Source organism: Octopus bimaculoides, chromosome 4 (genome assembly GCF_046866305.1).
Source record: "Octopus bimaculoides isolate indiv1 chromosome 4, ASM4686630v1, whole genome shotgun sequence".
In the NCBI taxonomy this organism is placed as follows: domain Eukaryota; kingdom Metazoa; phylum Mollusca; class Cephalopoda; order Octopoda; family Octopodidae; genus Octopus; species Octopus bimaculoides.
In genome coordinates, this window is record NC_142931.1 from 95,950,549 (window position 1) to 95,965,580 (window position 15,032).

The window sequence follows — 15,032 nt, forward strand, 5'->3', positions numbered from 1 at the left end:
GGCAAGACTGTATAGCAACAGATCGCCAGCAATTGCTTCATCGCAAATTGCCGTCCTAGCTCCTGCGAAAAGGGATTACTCTGCTATGTATAATCAGGGCAGCGCAAAAAGTTGTTTTGCACAAGCATTTCTATAACCAATTAGACGGATGAAATTTACATACACTTAATAATTTTATGCAAAACAGCCTTCAGACTTTCCCTATTAATTTCATCGTCTTTTGAATTATGAACATATTTACATCATAAGGGTTTTTTCGTTGTAAGGCTTTCTTTTTTAGTTGATTTTCACCTAGCAAAACTTATCGTAGATGGCGTAATAAGTCACACCCGGACAAGGTCGGGTTATACTGCTAGTATATATATATATATATATATATATATATATATATATATATATATAAATGTAACCGTACATGGACTGTTGGTGATTTTTCCTTATTTTTCTTTCTTTCTCTTTGGACTTTCCTGTTTCTGATGAAGAGCTATACTTGAAACACTAACAACTCTCTCCCTTTACTGATCGCCAATATATTTCTTGTGAACATTGTCATGTTCAATATTTTTCATTTTTTCTCTGTTTTTTAATTACCTATTTATTTGAATTTACTATATGTATATATATATATATATATATATATATATATATATATATATATATATATATATATATATATATATGTATTTAAATATATTTTTTTACACCAAAAATTTGGCAAAAGAATATAGTATCCGTTAACAATCTTAGCAAAAAACTCACAGTTGAGTTTTTGTATATATATATATATATATATATATATATATATATATATATATATGTATTTAAATATATTTTTTTACACCAAAAATTTAGCAAAAGAATATAATATCTGTTAACAATCTTAGCAAAAAACTCACAGTTGAGTTTTTGTATATATATATATATATATATATCAACTTTAAATAGAGCTCAAAACTGATCCGTTGAAAATACTTTATTACAACAATAATAATAATAATAATAATAATAATAATAATAATAATAATAATAATAATGAAATTGACCTATGTACATTTCGATGGAACATCCAGAATGATTAATACATATAAAATATTATAAAATATTATAAAATATAGGAGACTCCATCTCCTCAGGGTCCCATTATTATTGCTATCATTATTATTATTATTATTAGTAATACACACCCTGAGGAGATGGAGTATCCTATATTTTATATTTTATATTTTATAATATTTTATAATATTTTATAATATGTATTAATCATTCTGGATGTTCCATCGAAATGTACATAGGTCAATTTCATTATTATTATTATTATTGTTGTTGTAATAAAGTATTTTCAACGGATCAGTTTTGAGCTCTATTTAAAGTTGATATATATGTATATATATGCATATATAGGTAAATGATAGGATTGCTTCAATATTTCAGTGGTAGTCTGAAGTATCTAGGCAACCAGGGGATATTTAAATCCGAAGGCACTCCTGGAAATTACTTGTGTGGGTACCGTCTTCGTTAGAAGGTATCCAGAGGCAGGTAATTTATTGTTTAAACTGCAGTTTATAATTATAATTATGTGGAGAATGGAGAAACAAACACGAGAAGAAGCAAGTCAACTGGGCTAGTTAGCCATTGATTTAATTATGTGGAGATTATAATCTCCACATAATTAAATCAATGGCTAACTAGCCCAGTTGACTTGCTTCTTCTCGTGTTTGTTTCTCCATTCTCCACATAATTATATATATATATATATATATATATATATATATATGATGATGATGATGATATATATATATACATACATATATATATATATATTTGTTAGGCTGTAAATATTTTTATGGTATAAGCTAATATTTCTGCCTTTTGTTTTTTTGCTGTCAATTTCATTATTATTATTATTATTATTATTGTTGTAACGGATCAGTTTTGAGCTCTATTTAAAGTTGATATATATGTGTGTGTATATATATATATATATATATATATATATATATATATATATATATATTTGTTAGGCTGTAAATATTTTTATGGTATAAGCTAACATTTCTGCCTTTTGTTTTTTTGCTGATAGCTTGTAGTTCATTTAACCTTCAGTAGATAAGTTAGCTAATGTGGTGTTGTATTGCTTTCAAATTTGGTGTTCATGACAAAAATTAACTCCAAAAATGTGAATAATTATAAATTGACTTTTAAGATTGGGATAGACCTTTGTTGAGCAGGAATCACACTCTGGGTGATCATGTTAATGATTATACTACATAGAACCTACCATTTTCCTTTATCAAATTGGATTAGAAAACTAACACTTCTGCCTCCAAAGAGATTATTTTAGAGAACAATGAAAAAAAATAATGAGAAGAATGGACTGTGAATCACAAAATATGTAATGTTTTATTATTCCTACCTGAAGCCTTTTCTCAATTTGCAGGTGCTGAAACTTTGGTGCAGACAAAACGTCTTTCAGACAGAATTAATATTCTAGAAAAGTAAGTTTTGTAATAACCCTTCTATTTGTTGCTTACTCTTAAAAATATGTTGAGTATAGAAGTCATAGAGTACAATACCTATGTGTTGTAATACTTTACAGTATACAACCAAATTAATAGAGACTCAAATGCTATGTCTTGTAGTATTTCATTGCACCTCTTTACATTCTGAGTTCAAATTCTGCTGGATTCAACTTTTCATTTCATTGTTTTAAGGTCAATAGTCTGCATTGATTAAATCAGCTTCCAAGAAATGGGTAGCCTAGCCTATGTTAGAAATTTGTATTATGTTATGTCCTTTTACTTTCTGACATTGATTCCTGCTGAGGTGATTTTTTCTTTTCATCCTCCATATGATCAACTGTACTATTCCTTGAAAAATTGTTGCCTGTGTTACAAATCAATATTTACAATTACACTGTGCATTGTAGATATAAATATTAGAAAATGTTACATCTTTTATGATAAAGTCATAACAGTAACAAAAATAGCTCTTATTAGCAGTTATTTTAGATACATGCATACATACAGACACATACATATACCAAATTACAGACATAGACACACACATACATATACTAAATTCTATCCATAAGACATTAGTTGACTCAAGGCTGTAGTAGACAGTAGAAGACACAAGAGTTCCATACAGTAGGGTTTGGCTCAGAACCACATTGCAAAATGAATTTCTTAATCACACAACCAAACCTATGCCCTTAGTTTAGGAATATAAATTTCTAGTTTCCAGTCTAGTTTAGTATCATGATGATTGGCAGTCAAACCAATGAAAACATGCTATATATGTAAGTATTAAAATATGTTTTATCTTCAAAGATGAGGCTAATAATTTTAAAAATTTAATCTTGTTTTATTCTCATTATTCTTATTTCTCCAGGAATTGTGAAAGTGGAGTTGGAAAACAGATTCTTCAACAAGCTATTGATATACTTGATAAATTTGAAGAAGAAGATATTAAGGTCAGTTTCACATATTAATTTTGATATTTTAAACTTTTCCTTTAGCTGATGCAATGACAAGTTTTTGGTAATACACAACCTGTCTCAGGCTTCAGTAAAATAGTTATATTATTTTGTTTATCATAAAAGAAACTGTGTTTCTTTTATATGAGTATATTATGACACCCTTTTGCAGGCTACCTCATTGACAAATGACAGTGACCTTCTAATTGTAACTGATGATTCAATGGGCATGTTGGGCAACATACGGGTGACTTCCATGGTATGCATGATGGTAACAGATTTGGTTCCCATAATGAGGAGAGAACCAGGCTGCTGAAGACTTGTGATGCAAATGACCTTATGATCTACAATACTAACTTCAGAAAATCTGCCAGTCGCCTGTTCACCTTTCAATCTAGTGAGCACGCTAGGCAGATTGACTACATTCTTGCCAGAAAATGGGAAAGATGGCTGCTTTCCCTGTCTTTATATCCTTAATTGCTTTTTCTACCAAGCTATGCCCCTGGCCCATCAGGAATCACCACTGAAATGCATAAACTTTCCCAGGTAAAGAATGCACCCCTCAACATAAGTTAGTGACCTTAGAAACAAGGCTAAAAGACTACCGAGAAGATAATCAGTGTGAAAAAGAACGGTCTGGAAGCTTAAGGATTCTCTGAATGGTCAGAGATTTAGAGATATGTTACTTGAAGCATTTGACAAAAAAGAGGAAGATATAGTGACATATAACATGGAGGACAACTGGAGGTTCCTACAGGACAACCTATTGAGGGACACTGACTAAATTTGTAGCTGTTGCAAAGTCCCTTCTCGAACTAAAGTGATATGGTGATGGAATAGTGTAGCTGACAAGGGCATTAGAAAAAAGAAACAGGTCTAGAAAGAGTGGAAGTGTGATGGTAGTAGGGAACTGTATCAGATAGCCAGAAGGGAGACTAGGAGACAGGTATATTTAGCCAGGGGAGAAGCAGAAAAGAAGTTTGCCAATGTTCTGTGGCATGAGGACCAGAGACTTGAAGTGCTTCAGATTGCAAGACAGTGTTTAAGAGAAAATCACGTTATGGGAGAGAAATGTGTCTACGTGGATGATGGTTCACTTGCATTTAATGATTCTGCAAAGGGAGAAGCTTGGAAATGCCATTATAAAAGGCTGCTAAATGTAGAGAATACATGGGGGAAGAAGAGTCTGCCAAATGTAGACCCAACTGAGGGACCAGCTATCCAAATCAACAATAGCTTGGTAGATAAAGCAATTAAGGATATAAAGACAGGGAAAGTCCCTGGCCCATCGGGAATCACCACTGAAATGCATAAAATATCTGACAGAGTAGAATATGACCTACTCACCTGTATAGTTAATCAGATTGTCCATGAGGGAGTCATACCCAACAATTGATGTAGCAGCTTTATAGTCAGCTGTTACAAAAGCAAAGATGATGCCTTAGACAGAAATAATTACAGAAGTATGAAATTGCTGGACCCATTGACGAAAGTTACTGAAAGGGTCATAGCTCAATTGAATACGAAGAGAGTGAGTGTAGATGAGATGCAGTTTGGATTTGGGCCAGGTAGGAGTACGGCTGATGCTATATTCCTGGTTAGGCAACTGCTGGAGAAGTATTTAGCCAAAAATAAACCTCCCTATTTGACTTTTGTTGACATAGCAAAAGTTTTTGACAGGGTCCCCTGCTCCCTTACCTGGTGGTCAATGTGGAAGCTAGGGATAGATGAGTGGTTAGCGAGAGCTGTACAAGCCAAGTACAGGGACGCTGCCAGTAAGGTGAAGGTTGGCAACAAGTATAGCAATGAATTCAATGTACAAGTAGGAATTCACCAAAGTTCAGTTTTCAGCTCCCTCTTATTTATTTTAGTCCTCCAGGCCTTAACAGATGAATTCAAGACCAGCTGCCCGTGGGGGCTCCTCTATGCTGATGACCTTGTTCTTGTAGCTGAATCACTACCTGACCTAGAGAAGAAATTTCAGGTGTGGAAGCAAGACCTGAAATCTAAGGGTCTTACAGTTAATTTAGCAGAAACCAAAGTCCTAGTAAACAGACATATCACAAGTCCCTTCAGGGAGATGGCCCTGCTTGACATGTAAGAATGGTGTGGATAAAAACTCCACGCATTGTACCCAGTGCAAGCTTTGGACACATGAGGTGTAACGGTATCACAGGAAGGTTAACAGAGAATATAGTCTTTGTATGTTGCAAATGTGTGGGAACAATAAGCACTAAAAATGCACAGACAATAGACTCCCTCAAATGCTTGGGTGGATTATTAGATGTAGTAGATAGCTTTTGTTACCTAGGAGACCAAGTAAGCAGTGGAAGAGGAAGTTCTGAAAGTATAATTGCTAGAATAAGAACAGGCTGGGCAAAGTTCAGAGAACTTCAACTTTTTGTTGATAACTAAGGGCCTCTCCCTCAGAATGAAAGGCAGATTGTATGATGCCTGTGTACATACAGCCATTTTACATTGCAGTGAAACATGAGCTTTGACTACAGAGGACTTGTGAAGAAATGAAGCTAGTATGCTCCACTGGATAGGTAATGTCAGTGTGCCTGCACAACAGAATGTAAATGATTTAAGAGGAAAATTGGGAATAAGCAGCATCAGATGTACAAGAGAGAAGACTGCACTAGTTTGGTCATGTGATGCGTATGGATGAGGACAGCTACATAAAGAAGTGCTAAGCACTAATTGAGGAGGAAATATAAGGAAGTGGTAGATCCAGGAAGACATGAGATGAAATAGTGAGAAAGGATCTTCAGATGCTGGGCCTTACTGAGGAAATGACAAGGGATCAAGAGTTGTGATGATTTGCTATACTTGAGAAGATGCATCAAGCTAAGTAAAATCAGTCATCCATACATACAGGCTTGTCCTTTGCAGGTGCCAGTGCTACATAGAATGTACTTGTGCTGGTGCTGCACAAACACACTTATGTTGGTGGAATGTAAAAAGATCTTAGCACACTCTGTAAAGTAGTTGGCACTCAGCCATAGAAACTAGGCGACAACAGACAATTGGAGTCTGGATAACTCCCCAGCTGACCAACTCCGTGTCAAACCATCCATCCCATGCCAGCATGGAAAACAGACGTTAAACAATGATGATAATGATTATGATGATACTCTGGGTTGAGTACTTCCGTTTTGTCCTTTTGTTTTCCACTATTTATTGAAAAGCATTTCTTCGAAGATTTGAATAAAGCTTTGTAACTTCATTTAAAAAACTTCTCTGCATTAAAGTTCAATGGTTGTCAAAAGGATCATGCTTGAAACTCTTTTTCCAGCTGTACAACATTGTTATTGAATTTTAAATTTTTGCTTATAAATCATAATGATCAATTAGTAAAAAAACATTAGCTTTATTCATAGAGATGAGGCTGATATTTATGGCAAAATGAGTTAAATTGATCCCTTTTAGTAGAGTTTTCATGCAGTTCTGAAATATGTCACTCGAATTCTTAAGGCCCATTTGAAGTCTGTTAACCAGGTAGAAACCATTGGTTGTATTAATAGTGCAAATCCACCTTGCTTCCTCTACTATAGCTATTTGCCAATGTGCATGTTTTAAATCGTGAGTAGAGAAAAATTTTGCACCTGACATACTAGAGAAGATTGATGTCGATTGATGGTATGGGAAAAAAATGGGTGTCAATATGTGCATTTAAATGAGCCTTGTAATCAACACACATGTGAAGAGATCCATCTTTTTTTCTCGGCAATACCACAGGTAAGGCACATCTGACTCCAGAGTAATCCAATGGTATGATGATACCCATCGTTTCCAACCTCTTTAACTCATCTTTCACTTCTTCTTCCAAATGTACTGGAATGCCTCTCACTGAACTCATCATGCTATAACTCGCATCAGCGCAATTAACTTTTAGCCTCTCAGAACACATCCATGTTTAAATTGAAACAAAACAAGCTGTCTTTAATATCTTTTTCAATCAGCCCAAAAGAGAATGGGCTGTCTACCACAGTAAATTTACATGACTCATCGGTGTTGTTGAGTTTAAATGTCACTCGAATTGATCCAGCAACCTTTAGATCTGAACCATCAAAAGTGGTTAATCTATTGTGGCATGATTCAATTGGGATACCTAACTGTGAAGCAAATGATAACAGGACTATCGAACAAGCTGCCCCAGTATCCACTTTCATATCTATGCTTCTGTTATTTATAAAACACTTGCAAAAACCCATGTTGTCTGCATCCTCATTGTTGTTCATGTTTAGCAACTGTTGACAAATCCAGTTTCACTTGGTGATACATTTATGTTATCCACATGCCAATCATTTTTAGATAGGCAAAATTTTGCAAAATGCCCTAATTTGCCACACTTGTTACAATTTTTTACATATGCTAGACACACACGAGCTTTGTGTGTACACCCACAATTTCGACATTTCACTACAACGTCATGACTGCAGGTATTCTTGTGGACATTAAAGTTTGTTATTGTTTGTCGACTACTTGCAAACAGTGTTTCCAATTCTATGGTGGATGCGAGAACAGCTATTTCAGTGTAATCCATTTCCAGTGTAATCCCAAATTTTTAACTTTATCTCTGCAAACAACAATCCCGCGATGAAAATGAGTTTCATGATTTCCTCTTCTGGATTTTCGTTCAACCTATTCAAATGATAGAAGGAATCTTGAGAATTAATCCTAAGAAGAAAGTCAATTAACTGTCTCTCCTTCAGCTTTATTAGTTGTTGCAACTCATTCATTATTTGTTGATATGTTGCATTCTGAAGAGTTACCAGGAAAAGCACATCTTTTAACATCATTATGGCTTCAACTCCACAGGTATAAAGAAATGTTGGCTTCTTTTTGACATCATCAACATCGTCACATTCAGCTTTTACTTCAAACTGTATCAGCCAGGCATTAGCTTCTTCCAAGTTGTTCAAGTTTAAATGTTTTCCGAATGTCATCCTCATCACCATATGTTGTGCTTCACTCTTATAGGAAATATGTTGAATATTCATAACTGCAAGATTACACAGCTCACTTCCGAGGGCCATGCTATATAGTTCCTAGTATTAAGTTCCACATTAAGTTGACAGCATACAACTACTTCATCGTATCACTACTGTATAAATCTCTCAGAGAGATTTAGAAATGTATTATTTCTAAATTTGAAATCAGTGAATGTATTTCACCAGAATTATTATATGTTCACAAGAGCTTGACAGGCATCTTAGACTAGCAGGTCATGCTACTCCAGACTGATGACAAGCAAAGACTCAGAAACATGTCTCTGGATGCAGGCTTAGCTGGGTGGAGGTGCTTGTCTCCTCCTTGTAAACATAAGGACACAAGAAATGTGTCAAGGCTGACAGGGAGCGGTGCAGCTTCCTAGGTCTAACCAACAGTAGTATTATTCCCTTCAGGGGACTGTCACATTAAATTGACAGTATAACAACTACTATTAGAGATTCTCTCCCTCTTTACTCTTTTACTTGTTTCAGTCATTTGACTGCGGCTATGCTGGAGCACCACCTTTAGTCGAGCAAATCAACCCCAGGACTTATTCTTTGTAAGCCTAGTACTTATTCTATCAGTCTCTTTTGCCAAACCGCTAAGTTACGGAGACGTAAACACACCAGCATTGGTTGTCAAGCGATGGTGAGGGGACAAGCACAGACACACAAACATATACACATATGTACATCGCTTGACAACCAATGCTGGTGTGTTTACGTCTCCGTAACTTAGCGGGTAAACAAAGGGAAAGGGATTTAGCATGGGTCAGTGAAAGAGAAGATCAGGAAAGAGTATTATGGGGCAAGGACTGAGTAACCGGCAACAATGTGGTCAAGGCTATCAAATTTGCCATTGCAGAGTCTATACTTTGTGTCTACCTCATGCCCAGCACTCCGTTCAGCAGGTGTTAACAGCAAATGGAGTGCCTGATTTGTGGAAAGTGCCCCTTCCACAGAAAGCGAAAAAGTATGCATTCCAGTTTGGTCAGACATGAACTGGAGCAATGCACGACTGTGAGATGATGTTTATATTTGAAACTTCTGCCTGACCTTTCAGGGATAGCTTTCTATTGACTCATTTCTTGGTGAGATTGGACTCCCTGCTCATCATCTCATCCTAGTTTTTCTCCACCTAGAGATCTGGACCAAACTATACTTCATGCAAGGTCCTGTTAAGTTGCTCGGAGTCTGGATAGGTCCAGACCTCCGGATAGAGAAAAATTGGTGTGAGGTTGCCATCAAGGTGACTGCTCTAACCCAGACTTGGTCTGGACGGACATTATCCTTGCTAGGAAGGGCGGAGGTGGTGCAGATGTTTATAGCATCAGTAATTACCTACCGCACCAGTGCCCCTCCTGCTAAGCCAGAAAGTTTCCTTACCCTCTCTAAGGAGTAGCGTATAAGGTGGAGATTGTCGTGGATCGACCTGCCCGGGATAGCACAAGTTTGTGCTTCCCCAACAAGTTCGCCCACGACCTGTGCCAACCTTTTTGCTAGCACCTTGGCCAAAATCTTTAACTCTGTGTTTAACAGAGTTATGGGCCTAAAGTTCCCTATCTCATCCCCCTTGCTCGGGTCCTTTCTGATCAACGTCACTGCCCCCCGGCTCGCAGACTTGGGAATTCTCCCATTCTGCTGCCAGTTGGCATAAACGCTGGCCAGTAGGTGCCCGAACAAGTCTGGCATACTTTTATAAAATTCATAGGGCAGACCATCGAGACCCGGCGACTTGTCTCCGGGGCATTCGCCCAGCACCTCGATCACCTCCTCGGCTGTGATTGGCCCTTCACAGCACTCGGCCTTCATTGCCAAGAGACGCAGGCCGCCAGACAGGAAGTCCCTGAGGGCCTCACCATGATCAAGCGTCCCGCCCCTCCTGAACAACTCGGCAAAGTGCTCTTTTCAGTTACCACCTAAGTAGTAAGATCAGGCTGGAGAGGAAGTGCCTCTCACGGGATATGTTTGCGAAAAGATGGAAGTCTGTGGAACGCAAGCTGAGTGCAAGTGAGGTAAGCAAGCTACTTACCACACAGCCACTCCTGTGCCCAGATTGTATAAAGATTTTTGAAAAGCAACACTTGTGTGAAATATGGTTACAATCCAGTATGTAGAATGAAGACAAGTTATTTTTTTATTGCTTTTTACTTTTTCCCATATTGTTCTGAAAGGATTTTCACCAAAAGTAGTAACTAAATGGAAGTAATGCAGTAATGAGATTTATGACCTGTTTTATTAGCAACAGAGATCACATTAATAAAAAATGCCTGCTATCTTAATTATTCTTATTTTAATCATATTAATAAACAGTATACCTGTGGAATTTGAGAAGACTCTTCAGTCTTGTTAAAAACATGACAGCCTCTTTATTGCTGATATCATAAAATGCACTCAGTACACTCTGTAAAGTACACTTTTCTGGCATTTAATTGTACAAGTGAAGCCCCAAAATGAAACATACAAGAAGTAGTCATCTGACTCCAGGAGAAACAGTAACAACCAATCCAACCCATGCTAGCATGAGAGTGAATGTAATGTGATGGTGATGGTGAGAGAAGTGGTGGCAATGGCAGTTGTTGCTGTTAAGGGTTTGGAGTATTCACTCTTTTATTGGTAGCTTGATTATTGTAGAGATATACTTATTAGTTTATTTTATGAAATCTAATGTTTATTCATTTTTTGACTTACTTCTGCCATTCTATTTTATTCAGATACAGTTCATTTCAATAATTATAGTAGTTATTTTATTTTTTTCCAGCCCCGCTTAGAAGAATTACTGGGAGAAGAGAAGTTTGATCAGTATGCTGGTAAAATATGGCAACTGAAATACTGCAGACAGATGGCAGTGAGCTAATAAGTGCTGCTTATGGGTATTAATTACTAAATATCTCAAAAAAAAAAAACTTCAAAAGTTCCTGCAGCAAGAAAATATAATGTAAAACCGATGAAATTTGTTGTTTGAAAATATTTTTTAATTACACTCTTCTTCTGCTTAATCATTTCTATTGATGTTATTTCTACCCATCTCTTTATGAGCTAAAATTTGAAAAACAACAAACCCCATGCTTTTCATTAGAATTCTTTGTTGCTTGGAATATTTCTTCAGAAACTACTGCAGGTTCCTAGATAAACTTCTTTGAGAAACTTGTATACAGACTTTGTTTGCATTGATTCTGAAACATCTCGTCTACTCTTCAAACTGTTTGTGTACATATTTTGTTTTTGGAGACAAGTTTCAAACTATTTATATTCTCTCACTTGTCCATGTGTTTTTCTCCAAAAATCTTATCTAAAGCAACTAAGTAAATACTACTTTTTACAACATAGTCACCAACTCTCTCTCAAATTTTCATGTTATTTCAATCTAATCCAATAAGGAAGTTTTGCTTGAATATATAATTGTCCTCCTCTTTTCCTTAATATTTTTCCTGACTTGTATGGTATCATTTTCCATTATATTTTGTTATAAATGTTTTATCTTATCCATAAACTATTTACAATTTTGTAATCAAACATCTCTTCTTCACAAGCTATCATATGTTATGTAAAATGCTATTCAAATAAAGAGTGTGAATATAAATGTTATCAGGTTAACTATTTTATTCAAAAGCTATAAAATTATTGTTCAGTCACTTTCAACTAAGGTTTCTCTTCAAAATTTGCAAGTAGAATACTTCTACTTAACTTTCCATCCCAGCATGGAAAAACAGATATTAAATAATGATGAATGTTGCTATTGATTGAATGAGTTTTCTGTTCTATTTTCTAATTTCAGTCAAATTTCATGTTTTCTTTAAAGTTCTGATTGCTAAGCATATTTCATTTTAACAATTTTAAGGCTGTTTTATATAGAATGAACCCAGATATATTTTCAAAAAAGCTTTTGTTTGTGTGAAAGTGTGTATGTGTGTGTGGTTGTGCTTCTTATATGGTTAGGGATGTTTGCTAAGGTAAGTTCTCAGCTGCTGGTGCTGCTTCAACATATATATACTTTATAAAAGATATATGTGCAGTCACATAGCTGGTTAACGATGCACAGCTGCATCCAATAAAATTGCGAGCAGGGGAACGAACCCTTACCATCTTCTGTCAACGGGACCAGTAGACCAGTCCTGGTTTTGGGCTATTTCTGCCATTCCTCAGTTCTGGACACTTCTTCTGCTAGAGATGATAGCAGCTCAGCTCTGTACACAATATATGTATTTCAAGCAAACACACAGTTGCTGATTTTGCATCCAAACAGAAATGCTAGTTCTAAAATCTCTCTAAGAGATCAACACAGATCAACATGGGTAATGTTCCTGTGAATTTTATCAAGTCCTGAAAGGATGAATGACATAGTTGACTGCTGTAGGATTTGAAATGAATGTGCAAATAGCCAGAACCATTACAAAGCAATCTATTCAACGATTTACTGGCTGTGCCAATTAGTGCACAAACATACATATGTGCATGCATGCATACATACATATGTATGTATATGCATACATACATACATAAGAAAAGAAGGATTAAGAAATCTAGGCAGATATCAATAAAGCACTCGGTTTTAAATTAATTTGGTTAACTACATCAATCAATCAGACTCCAAGTCAAATACACATCCATATTTGACAAGTAGATCCAAATATCATTTAAAAGAATTTTGAGAAATTCAGAGTATTAGATAACAAAAATACAGATAGAGAAGATCACATCTCTAATTGTAGAATTCCCGTTACAAAGCTGGCAATTGTTTCAGTTGATGTTAGTAGATAACAAAAGAATAAAAATAAACAAGGATTCTACATTATGACAATTAGAGATGTAGAATTTCTATGGACAATTTTGTTTTTACAATTACACAGGCATTTATTCACTTGGATTTGATATTCATAGTTAAAAGAATTCCTTCTAGTCCTGTCTCAGAATTAGGTGTTAAGACAAGATTATTATTATAATTAATATTAAAACTAGGTGGTAACTGTATTATAAGAGTCAGAATTACTTTTACTCAAAGAATTGAAATCTAGTTCTATACATTACTGATTCTCCTCTTGTTTACAGGTTTTGAGTTGAGATATTCCCTAATTCTCTGTATATTATGTACTGCTATAATCTCAGTTAAATTTCTAGTGGTTGAATATGAACATTTTATACTATGGTGATTAAATAATTTCCCATATTTAATTGAAGGTGGGAAGTACTTATCTAGTGCAACAAAGAATTTTCAAAGAATATTGGTAGCTATATAATATTCCTTGATTTATTCTTTCTGTTATTTATATATATGCTTTCCTTATTAACATTGGATTTTTTCCTACTGTAATTTTTATTCTTAAGTTTATAAATATTATTATTATTTCTTTTTATCACAGTTTTTGTTGGAACTCCTGGAGTCTTGCATGTATAGTGAGCTTGCTACCTGCAGCCTACAGTACCATGCTATCCATTCTTTTCAGTTATCTAATACTTTCCTGATTATTCTGGCTGTGCCAAGGAGGCAAATCATTATTATTATTATTATTATTATTAGTTATACCAACTATATATTTAGTATCTACAGAGTGGATGTATACTTTTCAATAATATCTTTTATCTTTTACTTGTTTCAGTCATTAGACTGTGGCCATGTTAGGGCACCACCTTGAATTGACCCCAGTACTTATTTTTATAAGCCTGGTACTTATTCTATTGGTCTCATTTGCCAAACTGCTAAGTTACGGAAATGCAAACACAGCAACACCAGTTGTCAAGTGTTGGTGGTGGTGGGGACAGACACAAAGATACACACACTATATCGTTATTTTGAGAATACAGATACCTCTTAAAAGGGGATGTTAACATGCAAGCTTCACTGGTTTAATCTTATATATCAAGGAAATGTTCAAGAGTCCAGTATTACTTAATAGTATTGGTGTCTATTGTTTAATAATAGGCACCAATTAAATATATTACAGAGTTCAATGATTATTACACTTTGATATATATGGGTATATTTCAATATGATATATTATAAGGAGAAAATGGAGAGTTTTAACTTAATAAACTTCAATTAATTAACATATTGTCAAAATTCTCTGTTACCTACAATTGTTTCCATGCTCAACTCATTCAATTACAAATTAACAAATTTAAAATTGCATCTTGAAAATAGCGAGTTAAATACTTCCTCAGTGTGAGAATTAGACATGCAAAGGAATCACATAATCAATCAGGTGATCATCAACAGACTCAACATATCTATATTGGTATATATATGTGTGCATTTGCTTGTTGATATTTTTTAAAAAGCCATTATATATGCATATATCTTTTGTTTTTATTTTTTGTGTGCGTGTATGTGTTAAATTTATTTGCATGTTAATATTTGTTTAAAAAAACTGTTGCTTGTGTATCTGCTTTTGTTTTTATGTTTTGTGTGCATATGTACATTAATATGTTTGATCACATGATAGTGCTGGAAATGACTAATTTACTGCAGGTATGGTATTTATGTTCTATATCATCAAGATATGTGTTACAAATATTTTTATCATTAGACGAAATTTTGAAAGGCAATATTCAAGAAAAAATAT

At 34.9% G+C, this 15,032-nt stretch overlaps 1 protein-coding gene across 16 annotated transcripts in view; it reads left to right on the forward strand.

Annotated features, from left to right (window-relative positions):
* LOC106872580 (uncharacterized) overlaps positions 1-12,055 on the forward strand; it is a 248,572-nt gene extending 236,517 nt beyond the window's left edge. For all 16 annotated transcript variants that reach the window (XR_016241608.1, XR_016241606.1, XR_016241609.1 and 13 more), the window contains 3 exons: positions 2,438-2,495; positions 3,391-3,472; positions 11,234-12,055. Coding sequence is in view for 12 of the 16 variants with exons in the window: in XM_052967277.2 (XP_052823237.1) it covers positions 2,438-2,495; positions 3,391-3,472; positions 11,234-11,329 (236 nt within the window). In the remaining 4 variants the exon portion in view is untranslated. The remainder of the gene's footprint in view (positions 1-2,437; positions 2,496-3,390; positions 3,473-11,233) is intronic.
* The last annotated feature ends 2,977 nt before the right edge of the window (positions 12,056-15,032 follow it).